This window comes from Dasypus novemcinctus, chromosome 24 (assembly GCF_030445035.2).
Source record: "Dasypus novemcinctus isolate mDasNov1 chromosome 24, mDasNov1.1.hap2, whole genome shotgun sequence".
Lineage (NCBI taxonomy): Eukaryota > Metazoa > Chordata > Mammalia > Cingulata > Dasypodidae > Dasypus > Dasypus novemcinctus.
Window position 1 is genome coordinate 49,326,361 of NC_080696.1, and position 19,259 is coordinate 49,345,619.

The 19,259-nt window shown below is 42.2% G+C and overlaps 2 protein-coding genes across 5 annotated transcripts in view; one reads left to right on the forward strand and one right to left on the reverse strand.

Annotated features, from left to right (window-relative positions):
- WFDC3 (WAP four-disulfide core domain 3) overlaps positions 1–18,560 on the reverse strand; it is a 43,141-nt gene extending 24,581 nt beyond the window's left edge. For 2 of the 4 annotated variants that reach the window (XM_004469854.3, XM_058287143.1), the window contains exons 1-4: positions 18,426–18,560; positions 15,360–15,568; positions 14,819–14,950; positions 7,086–7,232 (exon numbers count right to left, since the gene is read on the reverse strand). In XM_004469854.3, coding sequence (XP_004469911.1) covers positions 7,086–7,232; positions 14,819–14,950; positions 15,360–15,441 — 361 coding nt within the window. In that variant the 5' untranslated portion in view covers positions 15,442–15,568; positions 18,426–18,560. Of the gene's footprint in view, positions 1–7,085; positions 7,233–14,818; positions 14,951–15,359; positions 15,858–18,425 lie in introns of those variants that run through there. The other 2 variants (XM_004469855.3, XM_004469852.3) reach the window with 2 other exon arrangements.
- A 95-nt stretch (positions 18,561–18,655) lies between these two features.
- DNTTIP1 (deoxynucleotidyltransferase terminal interacting protein 1) overlaps positions 18,656–19,259 on the forward strand; it is a 35,713-nt gene continuing 35,109 nt past the window's right edge. The window contains exon 1 of the mRNA XM_058287145.1: positions 18,656–18,825. Coding sequence (XP_058143128.1) covers positions 18,721–18,825 — 105 coding nt within the window. The 5' untranslated portion in view covers positions 18,656–18,720. The remainder of the gene's footprint in view (positions 18,826–19,259) is intronic.

Below are 19,259 nucleotides of genomic sequence, written 5' to 3' on the forward strand. Positions count from 1 at the left end.
ATTTTCTTGCTGATGTTCTAGTTATCAGCTCCAGGCGTTTACACGATGTATTTAGCTCATGATAGCACAATCACACAGTATCTGTCCTTTTGTGTCTGGCTTGCTTCACTCAACATAATGTCCTCCAGGTCCACTGCGTTGTCACATGCTTCATGACTTCATTTCTTCTTACTGCTGCATAATGTTCAATTGTGTGTATATACCAGTTTGTTTATCCGTACATCAGTTGATGGCCACCTGGGATGTTTCCAACTTTTGGCAATTTTGAATAACACTGCTATAAACATCGATGTCTGTTTGTGTCACTGCTCCCAGTTCTTCTAGGTATATACCCAGTAGTGGTATTTCCGGGTCACATAGCAAACCATATTTAACTTCTTTAGGAACTGCCAAACAGTCCTCCACAGTGGCTAGACGGTTCTACATTCCCACCAACAGTGAATCAGCATTCCTATTTCTCTCCACATCCTCTCTAATACTTGTAGTTTTCTATCTTTTTTCTAGTGGCCATTCTAATACGTGTGAAATGATATCTCATTTTAGCTTTGATTTGCATTTCCTTAATTGCTAGTGATGTTGAACATTTCTTCATGTTTTTTTTTTTTTTGTCATTTGTATTTCTTCTTTGGACAAATGTCTATTCAAGTCTTTTGCCCATTTTTAAATCCAGTATTTTGCCTTTTTGTTAAAAGTTATAGCATCTCTTTGTATACCATGGATACTACACCCTTATAGGATATGTGATTTTCAAATATTTTCTCCCATTGCAACAAATGCCTTTTCACCCTTTTGAAAAAGTCCTTTGAGGTGCAAAAGTGTTTAATTTTGAGGAGGTTCCATTTATCCATTTTCTTTTGTTGCTCATGCTTTGGGTGTAAGATCTAAGAAACCATCACCTACCACAAGATGTTGAAGATGTTTCCCTATATTTTCTTCTAGTAGTTTTATGATCCTGGCTTTTACATTTAGTCTTTGATCCGTTCTGAGTTGATTCTTGTATAGGAAGTTAGATAGGGGCCCTCTTTCATGCTTTTGGTTATAGATATCCAGTTCTCCCAGCACCATTGGTTGAAGACACTGTTTTATCCCAGTAATGTGGACTTGGTAGGTTTGTCAAAAACCAGTTGGCCATAGAGGTTAGGGTATATTTCTGAATTCTGAATTCTCTTTCACTAATCAATGTATCTGCTTTACGCCAATGCTATACTGTAGTTTTGTAGTATGTTTCAAGGTCAGGCAGTGGGAGTTTTCCCACATCACTCTTCTTTTTTAGAATGCTTTTGGCTATTCAGGTGCACTTCCCCTTTTAAATAAATTTGTTAATTGCTTTTTCTATTTCTGTAAAGTAGGCTGTTGGACGTTTGATTGGTATTGCATTGAATCTATAAATCAGTTTGGGTAGGATTGACATCTTCACAATATTTAGTCTTCCAACCCATGAACATGGAATGTCTTTCCATTTGTTTACATCTTCTTTGATTTTTTTTAGCAGTGTTTTGTAGGCTTCTGAGTATAGGTCCTGTAAATTAATTCCTCTGTATTTGAGTCCTTTTGTTGCTATTGTAAATGGAATTTTTTTCCTGATGCCCTCCTCAGATTGTTCAATACTAGTGTACAGAAACATTACTGATTTTTGCATGTTGATCTTGTATGCTGCCACTTAGATGAACTCATTTACTAGGTCAAGTAGCTTTTTTGTAGGCATTTCAGAATTTTCTAAATATAGGATTATGTCATCTGCAAATATTTTTACTTTCTCTTTTCCTATTTGGATGTCTTTTTTTTTCCTTATCTAGTTGCTCTAACTAGAACTTTTTTAAAATTTATTTATTTCTCCCTCCCCCCCACCCAAGTTGTCTGCTCTCTGTGTCCATTCACTGTGTGCTCCTCTGTGACCGCTTCCATCCCCACAGGGGCACTGGGAATCTGCATTTTCCTTTGTTGTGTCATCTTGTTGTGTCAGCTCTCCGTGTATGCAGCACCATTCTTGGGCAGGCTGCACTTTCGCGCTGGGCGGCTCTCCTTATGAGGTGTACTCCCTGTGCGTTGGGCTCCCCTACTCGGGGGACACCCCTGCATCGCAGGGCACTACCTGTGCTCATCAGCACTGTGAATGGGCCAGCTCCACACGGGTCAAGGATGCCCGGGGTTTGAACTGCGGACCTCCCATGTGGTAGACAGACACCCTATCCATTGGGCCAAGTCTGCTTCCCTCTAACTAGACCTTCTAGCACAATAACAGTGGTGATAGTGAGCACCCTTGTCTTGTTCCTAATCTTAAAGGAAAAATGTTTCAATCTTTCCCCATTGAAAGCATGTTGGCTGTGGTTTTTTCACATGTCCCCTTTATCATATTGAGGAATTTTCCTTCTACTCCTATCTTTTGAAGAGTTTTTATCAAGAAAGGATACTGGATATTGTTGAATACCTTTTCTGCATCTATCAAAATGATCATGTGGTTTTTTTCTTCAATTGTTAATGTGCTGTATTATATTAATTAATTTTCTTGTGTTGAACTATCCTTGCATATCAAGAATAAATCCTGCTTGGTCATGGAGTATAATTAATTCTTTTGCTATGTTGTTGGATTCTATTTGCAAGTATGTTGTTAAGAATTTTTGCTTCTATATTCATTACAGATTGGTCTGTAATTTTCTTTTCCTGTAGTATCTTTATCTAGCTTTGGTATAGAGTGATGTTGGCTTCATAAAATGTGTTGGGTAATTTTCTCTCCTCTTCAGTTTTGTGAAAGAGTTGAAACAGGGTGGTGTTAATTCTTCTCGAACTGCTCGGTAGAATTCACCTATAAAGCCATCTGGTTCTGGACTTTTCTTTTTTTGAGAGACTGTTGATGACAGTGATTGGTTTGTTGAGTTCCTGTATTTCTTGTGGAGTCAATGTATATCGTTTGTGCATTTCTAGGAACTGGTCCACTTCATCTAGATTTTCTAATGTGTTGGCATACAGTTTCTCATAATATCCTCTTATGGTCCTCTTTACTTCTGTAGAGTCAGTGGTCACTTTCCCACTTTCATTTCTGTTTTTATTATTTGCATCTTCTCTTCCCCCCCCCCTTTGTTAGTCTAGCTAAGGGTTTGTCAATTTTATGGACCTTCTCAAAGAACCAGCTTTTGGTTTTGTTAATTTTCTCTATTGTGTTGTTGTTGTTGTTGGTCTCGATTTCATTTGTTTCTGCTTTAATCATTTTTCTTTTCTTCTGCTTGCTTTGGGATTGGTTTGCTGTTCTTTTTCTAGTTTCTCCAGTTGTTTAGTTAGATCTTTGATTTAACTCTTTCTTCTTTTTTTATTATAGGTACTTAGGGCTATAAATTTCCCTCTCAGTACTGCCTAAAAACTGTATTCCATAAGTTTTGTTTTGCTTTGTTTTTTGTTTGTTTTTTTTAGGAGGTACTGGTAATTAAACCCAGGACCTCCTTTATGCAAAGCAGTCACTCAACCACTCCCTAATGAGCTACACCCACTCCCTAATATCCCATAAGTTTTTGTTTGTTTTGTTTTGTTTCGTTTTTTTACCACCCTCACCAAGATCTCATTTGTTCATTGTTTTTACTCTTTGTCTGCTCATTGTTTTTTGCTTGTTTTCTGCTCGTTGTCTGCTCCTTGTTTTTTGCTCATTGTCTAGTTAGGAAGCACCAGGAACTGAACCTGGGACCTTCCATGTGGGAGGCAGGCACTCAATTGCTTGAGCCACAACCACTCCCTGCTCTTATCTGCTCATTGTTTTGCTTGTACTCTTGCTCACTGGTTTTGTTCATTGTCTGCTCATTTTTTTCTCACTGTCTACTCATTGTTTTTGCTCAAAGTCTGCTTATTGTCTGCTCAGTTTGTCTTCTTTAGGAAGCAACAGGACCAAACATGGGACCTCCCATGTGGGATACAGGCACTCAACTGCTTGACCCACATCCACTCCCCTCCCATAAGTTTTAATAACTCGTGTTCTCATTTTCATTCCTTTCAATATATTTACTTACATTTTCTTCTTCAACCCACTGATTGTTTAAGAGTATGTTGTTTACCTTCCCCCTATTTGCAAATTCTCCCATTTCCCATCTATTAATTGATTTCTAGTTTCATTCCATTATGATCTGAGGTGCTTTGTATAATTTCAATCTTTTTATACTTCTTGAGACCTGCCTTGTTAACCAACATGTGACCTATCCTGGAGAAAGACCCATGAGCACTTGAGAAGAATGTACAACCTGCTGGTTTGGGATGCAACATTCTGTATATGCCTATTAGGACTGAATCGTTTATCATACTGTTCAATTTCTCTGTTTTCTTGTTGATCTTCCATCCAGTTATTCTATCTAATGATGTAAATGGTGTATTAAAGCTTCCAACTATTATTGTAGGGATGTCTATTTCTCCCTTCAGTTTTGCCAGTTTGCCTCATGTATTTATGGCACCCTGGAAGATTGTGCCTTTTATTAATTTTTCCTTTTACACTGTCCTTTTTATTAATATATAATGTCCTTCTGTATCTCATCACTTTTTGGCATTTAAAGTCTGTTTTGTCTGGTATTAGTATAGCTATCCCAGTAAATTATTTATTTATTTATTTATTTATTTATTTATTTTTTGCTACTGTTTGCAAGGAGTATCTTTTTCCAACTTTTCACTTTCAGCTGGTTTGTATCCCTGGGTCTAAGGTGAGTCTCTTGTAAACAGCATATGGATGGCTCAGGGTTTTTTTATCCATTCTGTCAACCTATTTCTTTTGATTGGGGAGTTTAATGCATTCACGTTCAATGATATTACTCTAAATGCATTATTTACTTGCACCATTTTATTCTTTGGTTTTCATATATCATATCTGATTTTTGTCTTTTTACTCTTTTGATTATACTTTCTGATAATTTTCCCTTCTACACTCTCTTCAAGCCTCTCTCTCCTGTCTTTTTCTTTCTTTCAGGCTGTAAGGCTCCCTTTAACACTTCCCGCAAAGTTCTTTTTTATGAATTCTTAGCTTTTGTTTATTCATGAATATATTAAACTCATGTTCGTATTTGAAGGATAATTTTGCTGGATAAAGAATTCTCAGCTGGCAATTTTTCTCCCTCAGTATCCTAATTATCTCACACCACTGTCTTATAGCCTCCAAGGTTTCTGATGAGAAATCCACACTAAGTCTTACTGGTCATCCCTTGTATGTCATGGTTTCCTCCTCCCTTGCTGCTCTCAGAATTTTCTCTTTATCTTTGATATTTGACATTCTGAGTAGCATGTGTCTTGGAGTAGGTCTATTTGGATTTATTCTGGTTGAGGTACACTATGCTTCTTGGACACGTAAATTCATTTCTTTCATGGGAGTTGGGAAATTTTCAGCCATTATTTCCTCAAGTACTCTTTCCACCCCTTTTCCCTTTTCTTCTTCTGGAATTCTCACGACATTTATGTTGTTGTGCTTCATATGTTACCATTTAACTCACTGAGACCCTCTCAATTTTTTCTGTTCTTTTTTCTGTTTTTTTCTCTCTTCAATTTAGCTGTTCTGTCTTCTGCATCACTTATTCTTTCTTCTGTCATGTTGAATCTGCTGTAGTATGGCTCTAATGTGTTTTTTATCTTACCTATTATGTCTTTCATTCCCTTGAGCTCTTTATTTTTCTATTCAGGTTTCCAAATTATTTTTTGTGCTCACTCAGTGTGTCTTGATGTTTTTTATCCCTTAGGTATATTGTCTTTCAACTCATTTATTTGACTTTTGAGATTTGTATGAACCTTATTGATCAGTTGTCTCAAATCCTGTGTCTCATCTGGGGCTTTGATATACTCCTTTGCTTGGGCCATTTCTTCCATTTTCTTAGTATGGCTTGTAATTTTTTTTCTGATGTCTAGGCATCTGATTATGATAGTAAGTTTACTCTGATGCTCAATTTCTCACTTTTTCATAGGGATTTAGTGGCAAGAGGCTGTGTGTTAATGCTGTTCTTTGATTCTTGGTTAACCTATACTGGGTCCTTATGATTGTCCATGTTAATTGCGCAATCTGGGCCATAGACACAGTAATAGGTTACAGACCTGCTTTCAAGGGCCTTGGGGAAGGAAACTGTAAAAGCCTCTCTTATTTACTTTTAATTCCCCCACATGCACTTCCTTGGTTGGCTCCCCAACTGGCACTCTTCCACAACCCTCTCAGTTCAAAGCCTGGTTGGAGAGTGTTCCCTGCAACACTGATGGCAACAATTTGGCTGTCTCAAGTCTATTCAGAGCCTTGCAATTTAAACTTTCTCAGAAGCTTTTCTTTAGCCTTTGCTGGCAGCCCCCCCCCCTTTTTCAGGAGGGAGGGTGATTGAGAGGGTCTCTTTAGGCCTGTGCCAGTGGCTCCCAAAGCAAACAATTAGATACAGTTCCACCCAGACTTTAAGGGCCTGTGGGACACAGCAGACCAAATTTGTGGGCCAAAAGCTGAGTCCACCTTAGGCTATGTCCCTCTCTCTCAACCATTTCCTGTGAAGGTGGATCCCTGCAGCCCCTCTGTCTATAACTACTAGCCCGAGGCCTGAGAATTCAAAGCTCTCTGTCCATGGGGGGCGAGGGTAGGCAATGGCATCTGCAGCTGCAGCTTCTACTCACCATCTTTCCATCAAGAGTCTTTTCCTGTGCCCCTCTGTCTTCTGGGTGGTGTCCTAAACCCTAGAACATTTGTTTGAGGCCATTTCTGCCTCTCCTTTAGCTATTTTATTGGGAGAGAAGTGAGTCCTGAGTCTCTCAGATAAGATACATCTTCCCAGAAGTCTCTCTAGCTAAGATTTTAAGAGAGGCTATCGCAACTAACAGCAGGTATCAGGAATTGCCCAACAACTTTCTAACCTTCATGAAAACAAGCATATGCTGAGGGTACACTTCTGGCAGCCTCCTCTGCCTGCCTAGACCACATGCATGCCACAAATCATAGTGGCTTGGTACCTTTGTATATGTATGTTTCTAAAAGTGCCCAGAATATAGCAGGCTTTTATTATCTCTCAAAGTAAAACAAAGGCTACAAGATGGTTTGTGCATATTTGAGAAAAAGAAACAAGCAGGCCACTGAGACTACAGGGTATGAGGATGGGGTTTCTTACCCAGCTTCTGTTTAAGGATTGGGTCTACACAGCTCTTGTTGCAGCCAAACGTGCAGCATTTCCTTATACCTGGACACGTCTTATCATTGATGCACCTTTTAAAACAGGGTTGTTTCAAAACAGCCCTGGGACAATCTCCTTTCCTCCCTGCAGAAAAAAGGAGACAGAGCCTCAGAAAGAGATAATGGTACTCGGTGATATCCACAGGCAGAGCAGAAGGGAAAGTGAAAGGAAGGAAGCCCTTGTTTCATTTAAGCCTTTCTGGACACTGGTGCTAAAGCAAAGAGACAATAACAACAAGAAAAACAATAGCTAACATTTTATCTCTTGCCAGGAGCATCTCATTTGATCCTCACAAAAAATCCTATGACTTTGAAACAATTATCTCCACTTTACAGATGAGTAATTTGAGACTTAAAAGTTGAAGGAGGGAAGCGGATGTGACTCAACTGATAGAGCGTCCGCTTACCATATGGAGGGTCCAGGGTTCGATACCCAGGCCCTCCTGACCCATGTGGTGAGCTGGCCCACACGCAGTGCTGACATGTACAAGGAGTGCCGTGCCCCTGCATAGAGGTGCCCCACATGCAAGGAGTGCGCCCTCAAGGAGAGCCACCCTGTGTGAAAAAAAGCACAGCCTGCCCAGGAGTGGCACCACACACACAGAGAGATGATGCGTCAAGATGACGCAACAGGGAAACGGACTTTGGCCCAGTGGTTAGGGCGTCTGTCTACCATATGGGAGGTCCGCGGTTCAAACCCCGGGCCTCCTTGACCCGTGTGGAGCTGGCCATGCGCAGTGCTGATGCGAGCAAGGAGTGCCGTGCCACGCAAGGGTGTCCCCCGCGTGGGGAAGCCCCACGCGCAAGGAGTGCGCCCGTGAGGAAAAGCCGCCCAGCGTGAAAAGAAAGAGCAGCCTGCCCAGGAATGGCGCCGCCCACACTTCCCGTGCCGCTGATGACAACAGAAGTGGACAAAGAAACAAGACGCAGCAAATAGACACCAAGAACAGACAACCAGGGGAGGGGGGGGAATTAAATAAAATAAATAAATCTTAAAAAAAAAAAAAAAAAAAAGATGACGCAACAAAAAAAGACGCAGTTTCCCAGTGCCGCCTGACAGTGCAAGCGGACACAGAAGAACACACAGCAAATGGACACAGAGCAGACAACAGGGGGGAAGGGGAGAGAAATAAATAAATAAATCTTTTTTTAAAAAATAAATAATCATTTTTTTTTAAGTTGAAGGATTTTTTTTAAAAAAAAAAGCTATTTAAGAGAGGAAAAATGAGCAAAATGGCAGCAGAATAAGGAGTTCTAGAGTCAACTCGTGCTGTGGGGCAGTTAGTAATCACCCAGAGCTATCTAAAGCACTTTTTGGGGACTCCAGGATACCAGAAGAATATCCTACAACACCCTTGAAAGAATAGGAGGAGGAGACTACACATCTGCAGTGAAGATTCATGAGTAAAGCACTCCACATCACGAAGGCCAGTGCCCATCCTCTACTAGTGGCACAGGCCACCTCAGGAGCTATTCCATGGCTGGAATTGGAGGCTCCACTACCCAAAAATGGGGGAGAAAGAGACAGTTGGGCACCAACTCCAGCTACTGATTAGTAAATTTGGCTAGCTAAAGTATAACCCTAAGAGCCTGTCCAAGTCAGAAATAGGCCAGTAGCCACCATTTTGACTCCGTTCCCCTCATGAGGGGAAGCCAGGCTGACTGAAAATCACAGTGACAGTAGGGACCAACTTCATTCACCCAGATTGGGCTGCAGCCCTGGCCTAGGCTTCAGCCCAACCTCTAGCAGGAAGAAAACTGGCAGGCCGTGCACCAGCCTCTCCAGGTATCTACAGGTACATTTGGCTGGCACAGACTGAATAGTCATAAGTCTACCAGGGAAAATGCGATCATTTTGGACACACATGGCGTAGATTGCTGCCCACACCTGCAGCTCCTTCCCTACCCCAAGCAAGGGAGAAAGGGGCATGAAGCTTCATCACTCTCTCTGGGCAACTACGGTCTAGGCCTTCTCGACTTGGATTATTACACCCAGCTGTGGCTCTGTGCCTACCCCTGACAAAGGAGAAAGTTGGGAAAAGCTTCATTAGTCCCTTGGGCAATGCAGGCAGCTTAAGCCTCCACAGCTTACAGCATCAACTACATTCTTGGCTCGTACTACACAACTAGCAAGGAAGAAAGGGCAAGAAAGCCCTAAACTAAAGGGATGAATACATCTAGCAAGCCAGATGCCAAGACACCAACAAAAAATTACAATCTACGCTAAAAAATAGGAAGATATGGTCCAGTTAAAGGAAGAAGATAAGCCTCCAGATGCCTTAAAGGAGTTGAGACAACTAATTATAGATGTTCAAACAAATTTCCTTAATAAATTCAATCAGATATCTAAAGAGATTAAGGGTACTAAGAAGATACTGGGGGAAGCAGATTTGGCTCAACAGATAGAACATCCGCCTACCACATGGGAGGTCCAGGGTTTCAAGCCCAGGGCCTCTTGACCCGTGTGATGAGCTGGCCCATGGACAGTGCTGATGCGCGCAAAGGAGTGCTGTACCATGCAGGGGTGTCCCCCGCATAGGGGAGCCCCACATGCAAGGAGTATGCCCCATAAGGAGAGCCACCCAGCACGAAAAAAGTGCAGCCTGCCCAGGAGTGGTGCTGCACACACAGCGAGCTGACACAACAAAAAGAGACACAGATTCCGGGCACCACTAACAAGAATATAAGCAGACACAGAAGAACACACAGCAAATGGACACAGAGAGCAGACAACTGGGGGGGGGGGGGGAAGGAGAGAGAAATAAATAAAAAACATAAATCTTTAAGAAAAAAAAGAAGACATTGGATGAGTGCAAAGAATTTGAAAACATACATAGAAAAATAGCAGCTCTTATTGGAATGAAAGGCACAATAAATGAAATTAAAATACATTGGAGAGTGTAAACTACAATGTAGCATGCAGTGTAGCAGTGCTCTGAAAAGTATTCCATGCAGTGTAGCAGTGCTCCGAAATGTATTCACCAGGGAAACGGACTTGGTCCAGTGGTTAAGGCGTCCGTCTACCACATGGGAGGTCCGCAGTTCAAACCCCGGGCCTCCTTGACCCATGTGGAGCTGGCCCATGTGCAGTGCTAATGCGTGCAAGGAGTGCCCTGCCACGTAGGGGTGTCCCCCGCGGAGCCCCACGCGCAAGGAGTGCGCCCCATAAGGAGAGCCACCCAGCATGAAAGTGCAGCCTGCCTAAGAATGGTGCCACCCACACAGAGAGAAGACACAACAAGATGATGCAACAAAAAGAAACACAGATTCCCGTGCCGCTGACAACAGCAGAAGCAGACAAAGAAGAAAGACACAGCAAATAGACACAGAGAACAGACAACCAGGGAGGGGGGAAGAAATAAATAAATAAATAAATCTTTTTAAAAAAGTATTCACCAAATGCAATGAATGTGCCACAATGATGAAAGAGGTTGTTGCTGTGGAAGGAGTGGGGGGGTGGTATATGGGAACCTCATATTTTTTAATGTAACATTTTTTTGTGATTTATGCATCTTTTTTAAAAAAGACAATTAAATAAAAATTTTTAAATAAATTAATACACTGAATCATATAATAGCATATTTGAAAGGGCACAAGAAAGGATTGGTAAACTTGAAGAAATGGCCTGCTAAACATACAACATACAAAACATACAACATACAAAAGAACAGATGAAGAAAAGAATGGAAAAAATTGAACAAGGTCTTGGGGAACTAAATGACAGCAAGAGATGTGCAAACATACGTGTCACGGGTGTCCCAGAAGGAGAAGAGAAGGAAAAAGAAGCAGAAGGAATATTTGAAGAAATAAGGGTAGAAAATTTCCCAACCATATTGAAGGACATGGATATCCATGTCCAAGAAGTACAACATACTCCCATCTAAATAAATCCAAATAGACCAACTCCAAGACACATACTAATCAGAATGTCAAATGCCAAAGCAAAGAGAGAATTCTGAGAGCAGCAAGAGAAAAGCAATGCATAATATATAAGGAATACCCAATAAGATTAAGTGCCAATTTCTCATCAGAAATCATGGAAGCAAGAAGACACTGGTTTGACATATTTAAGATATTGCAAGAGAAAAACTTCCAGCCAAGAATCTTATATCCAGCAAGATTGTCTTTAAAAAATGAGGGTGAGTTTAGAATATTCACAGATAAACAGAAACTGAGAGAGTTCGTAACCAAGAGACAGGCTTTGCAGGCAATACTAAAGGGTATACGACAGTCTGAAAAGAAAAGAGAGAGGCTTAGAAGACTCTAGAAATGAAGATTATATCAGTAAAAGAAACTAAAAGTCTCAAAAGAGTGGTGAAAATAAAATATGACAGATAAAACCCAAAGGTCAAAATGGGTGAAATAAGAACTGCCTTTAGGGAAGCAGACTTGGCCCAGTGGTTAGGGCATCTGTCTACCACATGGGAGGTCTATGGTTCAAACCCCAGGCCTCCTTGACCCATGTGGAGCTTGCCCATGTGCAGTGCTGATGCGTGCAAGGAGTGCCGTGCCACTCAGAGGTGTCCTCCACGTAGGGGAGCCCCACGTGCAAGGAGTGCACCCTTTAAGGAGAGCCACCCAGCATGAAAGAAAGTGCAGCCTGCCTAAGAATGGCACTGCCCACATGGAGAGCTGACACAAGATGACACAACAAAAAGAAACACAGATTCCCCTGCAGCTGACAACAATAGAAGCAGACAAAGAAGACACAGCAAAGAGACACAGAAAACAGACAACCAGGGTGGGGAGGAGGGGGGAATAAATAAATAAATAAATAAATAAATAAATAAATAAATAAATAAATAAATAAATAAATAAATCTTTGGAAAAAAAAAAGAACTACCTTTAAGTAATAACATTGAATGTTAGTGGATTAAATTCCCCAATCAAAAGACACAGACTGGCAGAATGGATAAGAAAATATGAGCTATCTATATGCTGTCTGCAAGAGACTCACTGTAGACCCAAGGATATCAATATATTGAAAGTGAAAGGCTGGAAAAAGATATTCCATACATGCAGTAACCAATAACAACAATAAAAACTTGAGTAGCTACACTTACATTAGATTAAATAGACTTTAAAAGACACTAGTAATGAACAATCTGAGGAAGAAGTCAGGAAAAAAGAATTCCATTTACAATAGCAACTAAAAGAATCAAATATTTAGGAATAACCTTAACCAATGATGTAAAGCACTTGTATTCAGAAAACTCAAGTCATTGTTAAAAGAAATCAAAAAAGACCTAAATAATTGGAAGAACATTCCATGCTCAGAGATTGAAAGACAATATCATTAAGGCATCAATTTTACCCAAATTGATAAACAGATTCTATGCAATTCCGATTAAAATTCCATTAAAATTCCGATTAAAATAAATGGAAAACATGGTTATTGAATTAATTTGGAAGGGAAAGGGGCCCCAAATAGCCAGAAACATCTTAAAAAGGAAGAACAAAGTTGGAGGACTCTCACTTCTGGACTGTAAACCATATAACCTAGCTACAGTGGTAAAAAAAAAAAAAAAAAAAAAAAAAAAAGCACAGTACTGTCCTAAAGACAAGCACATAGACCAATGGAACCAAATTGATGGTTCAGGAACAGACCCTCACATCTGTGGTCAAGACATTTTTGACAAGTCTGTCAAACCTCCCCTCACCTGCCCCCCAGCTCAGGTAACAGTCAGTTCAACAAGTGATACTGAGATAACAGAATATCCATAGCCAAAAGAAGGAAAGACCCCTATCTCACATCTTATACAAAAATTAACTCAAAATGGATCAAAAACCTAAATGTAAAAGCAAAAACCATAAAGCTTCTAGAAGAAAATGTAGGAAAATATCTTCAAGACATGGTGGTAGGTGGTGGATTCTTAAAGGAGATAAGAGGAGGACTGAAATGGACTACTGATGTTTAATGTATAAAGAAGTTTTAATTAACTTTATTGTAAAAATATGGAAATGTATAGAGTTGATGGAAACACATTATAGTAACAACCGGTTTATAAATTGAAATGTGGCTGAATAGGGTAGTCTAGGGATGTAAATGCCAATTGAAAGAAAGCTAGAGAATAATCTAGGGACTGATTAACACAGTACACCCAGAGTTGGATGAGAATTGTGGTTGATGATACAAATGCAAGAGTGTCTTTCGTGACCCAGAACAGATGTACATCACTATTGCAGGGTCGTGGGAATGTGGAGAAACACGGGAAAAATACAACCGGGTGACCTATGGACTGTGCTTAACAGTAATAATGTAATATTCATGCATCTATGCCAAAGATGTACCGTGCTGATAAAGGGGGAGTATGGAAAAAGTGTGCCAAATGTACACCATGGATCTGGTAATAGTCTGATGATATTATCTCACAATCTGTAACAAACATTCCACGATGGTGTGGTGTGTTGATAGAGGGGTGTTGTATGGGAATTCTTCACATGTGTGTGATTGTTTTGTAAGTTTACTACTTCTGTCATAAAAATATTTTTTAAAAATAATAATAGGTTGAGTTGGGAGGAAAATGCACCAAATGTAAGCTAAGGACTGTAGTTAGTAGTAAGATTTTCATGATATTTTCATCATTTGTAACAAATGCCTCACAACAATGCAAGGTGTTAGTGGATGGTTGATGTATGGGACCCCTGTATGATGTTATGCATGTTTGCTTTGCAAGTTCACAACTTTTACTATACAATTGTTTATATATGTTCATATATAAATGATATAAGAAAAATAGTGTGGGTTGGGGGGAAAATACACCAAATGTAAGATACTTTGGTCGGTAGTAATAATTTGAGAATGTTCTCTAATCATTAGTTTAAAATGTTTCATGACAAAAGCAAGGTATTATTGGTAGGAAGGGTGAAGTATGAGAGCCCTGTATAATGTTATATTTGCTTTGTAAATTCACTATTACTATATACTTATTATTTATGTATGATAATATACTTCAATAAATTCTTTTAATAAAAAGCTATTTAAGGGAAGCAGATGTGGCTCAAGTGATTGAGCTCCCGCCTACCACATGGGAGGTCCTGGGTTCAGTTCCCGTGCTTCCTAAAGAGGACAGGCAAAACAGTGAGCTAAGGTGACAGGCTGGCTCAGCAACCTGATGCAACAGGATGATGCAACAAAGAGACACAAGGAGGAAAACACAATGAGAGACACAACAAAGCAGGGAGAAGATGTGGCTCAAGCAATTGGGTGCCTCCCTCCCACATGGGAGGTCCCGGGTTCGGTTCTGGTGACTCCAAAAAAGGGACGAGCACACAATGAACAGACATAGCAAGCACTAACAACTAAGTACAGGAGAATAAATAAATACATATATTTAAAGCTATTTAAGGCTTTAAAGGGTCTGCTGGCTCTAGGGTCTATCCTCATAATGATTATCTTAAACAGATTTTCCTTCTCAGCTATGCACTCCAGCCTTCACAGGAACCCTGCGTCCAAAGTAAAAGACAGGGATAATCAGTGGTTCATTCTTTCCTAAGGTAAAGAACTAGGGACACTGATTTAAGAGGGGATCCCAAAAGGGGGGAAGAAGAGGCATTCTAGGCAAGCTAGTTTCAAAAGCCAATCTAGGAAGTAGAAAGCTCTCTGATTCTATCTATCCCAGAAGTGAGCTTAGAGAGCATGCTAGGCTTTTGCCCCTCATGCCAACATACCCTTAGGAATATCTTCTCGGCAGACCCGACCACAGCCTGTGCTGCAGCACTTCTGCCCAGCCGGACAAAATTCATCCCTTTGGCACAGCTCTTTGCATGGGTTCTTATCAGGAGGGCATTCTCCCTCTTTCACTGAAAAAGATAATCATGTAAGAATGGGGTAACTGACCAGGGCTCAAGAAATGGAGAGTACTTCAAGGACTTTCGGCCTCTCCAAACTTTCCTTCCCAAAATACTCTGCAACCACTTTCTTCCTCCTGAAGATAGAGAAAATTTGGGGTGACCCTGTTCTTAGGGAGCTCTTGGGAGTTTCAAGAACTGCTAGAAACTCCTGTTAGAAGTCTTATTTCCCTAACCAGAGAGAGAAAAGAAAGCCAGGAAGACCTACACTGGCTGCCCCAAAAATCTACTCGTGCAGTCCTGTATACAGAGATGACCATCTCCACAAATGAGGAACATAGCTCTGTGGGGAGGCAAGGGATGACTTCTCCTCTAGTCAGTTTCTGTTACTGTTAGCCAGAGATCCCAAATGACAGCTTACCATGCTCTTCTGCAGTTAGCCAGGATGCCAGGGAGCAAAGAGCAAGAAGTGCCTTCAGGAGAAAGAGGCAGTTCAACTTCATGATGATGCTGAGAGTTGAGATGAGAGCTCACTTCAAGTCAGATCAACTAACGGAGGGGAAGGACTAGGACACAGCCCTGTACTCAGCCCAGTCCTCCCTTTCACAACATATCCTCAAGGATCTTCTCCTGGCAGGAAGAAAAGAGATTGGTTGCTGGTGTGTGGGAAAATTCCTGACACTACAAAGGGCACATGTGATGGCAGTGATCAAACTCTGCAAATCAATATACACAACACTACTGGACAAACATGAGGAACCTAGTGAGTAGATGGAGAAATGGAAAGATGGCCATCATATAAAGGATCAAAGAGAGCCTAAAGGACTTTGGAAGGACACGTCTGCAGCTGAAAAGACAGAAAAGCACTAGATATGCAACTTAATAAGAACCAAAAGCAAATAAAACACATTGTGATTTCTAATCATCTTAGCAATCTGGAAAACAGAGAACAGAACAGGCTACTTAGAAAACACCAAAAACTACAGAATCTCATTTGACTTTATTCTGCTCAACTACAAATGCCTACACTGAAAACCTACATCTTGGTCCCTCCAGCCCACAGAAGCAAGTCTTGGACTGTATGAAGGCTAGTTGGCAGAACCTAAGAGAAGAGTTGCTCTTACCTGAATACTTCCTTTTTAAGATTTATTTATTTTTATTTACTTCTCTCCCCTTCCCCCACCCCTCAGTTGTCTGCTCTCTGTGTCCATTTGCTGTGTGTTCTTCTGTGACTGCTTCTATCCTTATCAGCGGCACCGGGAATCTGTGTTTCTTTTTGTTGCCTCATCTTGTTATGTCAGCTCTCTGTGTGTGCGGTGCCATTCTTGGGCAGGCTGCACTTTCTTTGGCACTGGGCTGCTCTCCTTACGGGGTGCACTCCTTGCGCGTGGGGCTCCCCTAGTGGGGGCACCCCTGCATGACAGGGCACTCCCTGCACGCATCAGCACTGTGCATGGGCCAGCTCCACACGGGTCAAGGAGGCCCAGGGTTTGAACTGCGGACCTCCCATGTGGTAGGCGGACGCTCTATCCATTGGGCCAAGTCCGCTTTCCCTCCTGAATACTCTTGACTATATATACCCCCTTTCTTTTTCTCTTCTTCCTCTATTTCTCTTTATTTTTCTTAAACTGTCCTGCCCATGGCTTTGGTCAGCCACGATACCCAGTGCCCATAGGCACTGCTGAGCCCTATTGGGGCTTGAAAGGTTAATGAATACCCTTTCCCCTCCTCCTTCTTGTTTGGCAAATAAACAGAAGGAACAGGTTGAACTGGCCAGCAACCTGAACCTTAAACAAAGGATGTAGTTAACATGTTCCCGAAACCTGGCACCTATGCAAAGCTTTAAACTTTAACTTCTGAAATATGCACTAACTTGTCCCCCTCCAGTTGTAATGGCTTTATAATCTCATGCTCCCCAAGGGGTGGTGCGGTATCTCCCCACCAGTCGCCATCAGGTTCTGTGAGTATTAAAGGCATGACTACTCCTGCTGGCCTCCCAAGTGGATTCTTTCGAATATCAAAACACATGGGAAAGCTGATGTGGCTCAAGCAATTGGGAATCTGCCTACCACATGGGAGGCCACAGGTTCGATTCCCAGTGTGCCTCCTAAAGATGAGTAAGACAGCTAGCTGACACGAAGGGCAGGCATGCAAGGTGATGCAACAACATGACTCAACAAGATAATGCAGTGAGGAAACACGGTAAGAGACACAAGCAGGGAGCAGAGGTGACTCAAGCAATTGAGTTACCAGTTCCTCCTAAAGAGAGGATGAGCAGACACAGACAGCACACAGCAAATGGACACAGAAAGCAAACAGTGAGCACAAACAACGAAGCAGGAGATAAATAAAATAAATCTTAATAAAAAAAGTCAACCTCCCCAGGTTTGACCTCCTGCATCACAGGGTTAAACGGCAGACATTCAAGGACATTCAAGGCACAAGGTTAAAATCTCCTTAATAGGACCAGAGTTTGGTGCCAGGAAGTTGCTTTATCATTATAAAGCTGATGTTGAAGCATGGATATACTCCAAATGTTCAAACATTAATATTAGTTGTTGATGAACTAATGTGTGCTTTATGTACATTACTTATTATTTTAATCCTCGCAATAATCTTAGAGGTAACAAAACTAGTTCAAAGAGATTGGGAAAAAATAAAACAAACAAGCAAACAAAACACCCAAAGTCAAGTAGCTAGTCAGCAGTAGTACCAGAATTTAATAACAGTAACAAGATAGCATTGTTTTAGGGTTTATTTGTGCGACAGTTTTAAGCACTTTCTATGAATGAATTCGTGAAATCTTTATTGCATCCCTATGGGCTAGGTACTACTATATCCGTTCAAAGATGGGGAAACTGAGGCACAAAAAGGTCACAGCTAGTAAATGGGAGAACAAAAGCAGGTAGTCCAATTCCATAGCCACTTTTCTTAACCACTATACCATACTGGATTTGAACTCAGATTTTTCTAATTGCAAAACTCATGCACTTTTTATTATTCCCTATTCTGCGCTAGTAAGAGGAACTTCCTCTACCACCTATGAATCAATCCAAATCTATTAAGGGATGTCTTAGCTCTGGGGTAGATGCAACTCTACAGCAGTTAAATTTCTGCATCCCCAACCCATTCCAGAATTATCAGTCTCCGGGGGAAAAAACCCAGCACCCTGGAACGAGGGGGGGCGGCAGAGTCCACAAGTCAAAACCCAAACTTCATTCTGATACCTTGAGATCTCTCAAGCCTAGAGAGATCCGGTGGGTGTGTGTTTGGGATGGCATGGGTCAGACCTGTCTTGTTGAGTGTTGTGCTCCCCTCCCTAGTCCACCCCCATCCCCCACAATTCTGGGGGCTGAGCGCAGGGCATATTCAAATTTACGGTTTTCGAAACTGGACTGCAGGCACTGCCATACAAAATACTCCCCTTCACTCCCTAACCCCAGCCCATGGAAATCTGCTCCCCTCCTCCTATCCCGCACTTATCCACCGGCTTTAGCCCAGCAGGAAAACGGCCCTTGACTGAACATCCCGCATAAGCTGCTAGCGATCCACTGTCCACTCCCGAGCGCAGCGCCCTCGCCAGAGAAGCTTCCGCCTCTCCAAGCACACAGGCTTCTCTGTATCCCGCAGTCGGGCGAGATGCGGCGGTTCGTTCCTATGGCAACTACGCCACTCGCCTGGGCGCGCTTCCGGGCTGGCTAGAGGCGCGCTCCAATGACGTCACAAGGCCACCTTCCGGCCGGTGGCGGAGTTTGGCTCAACCTGTGGGGGCCTGAGGAGCCATGGGGGCCACTGGCGAGGCCGAGCAGCCGCGGGGACCCGTCGGGGCAGAGCGAGGCGGCTCCGAGCAGGGGGACGCGGGCGCAGCGGGGCAGCTGGTTCTCATGGTGAGGGCGCCCCCGGTGAGGCCAGGGCCCGACCTGGGCTCGGGCCGGGCAGGGCCTCGGGCCCCGGGACGCTGGCCCGTGGGCGAGAGAACGCGGAGACTGATACTGCCGAGGGAGTTGGCGTTTTCGCAGCCCGGCGACCAGAATTCAAATTCTGGTGTCGCCCTCTTAGCTAGGTGACGCGAATCGGTCCTGTCACCCCTAGAGTCCGGTTTCCTCTAATATAAAATGGAGATGATTAGTAGCTGTCTCATAGACTTGTTGTGGGGATGGGATGATAAAGGCTGGCACATCACCTGCCACAGTATAGGCCCTCCGCAAACGCTGGGTCCCTTCTGCCGTTCCAGAAAGAAAAAAAAAAAGTGCTTGGGACTTTTGAGACAGGAACATTTCCTCAGTTCCTCTTCCCTGTCAGGGCCTTCCAACAACTGCCC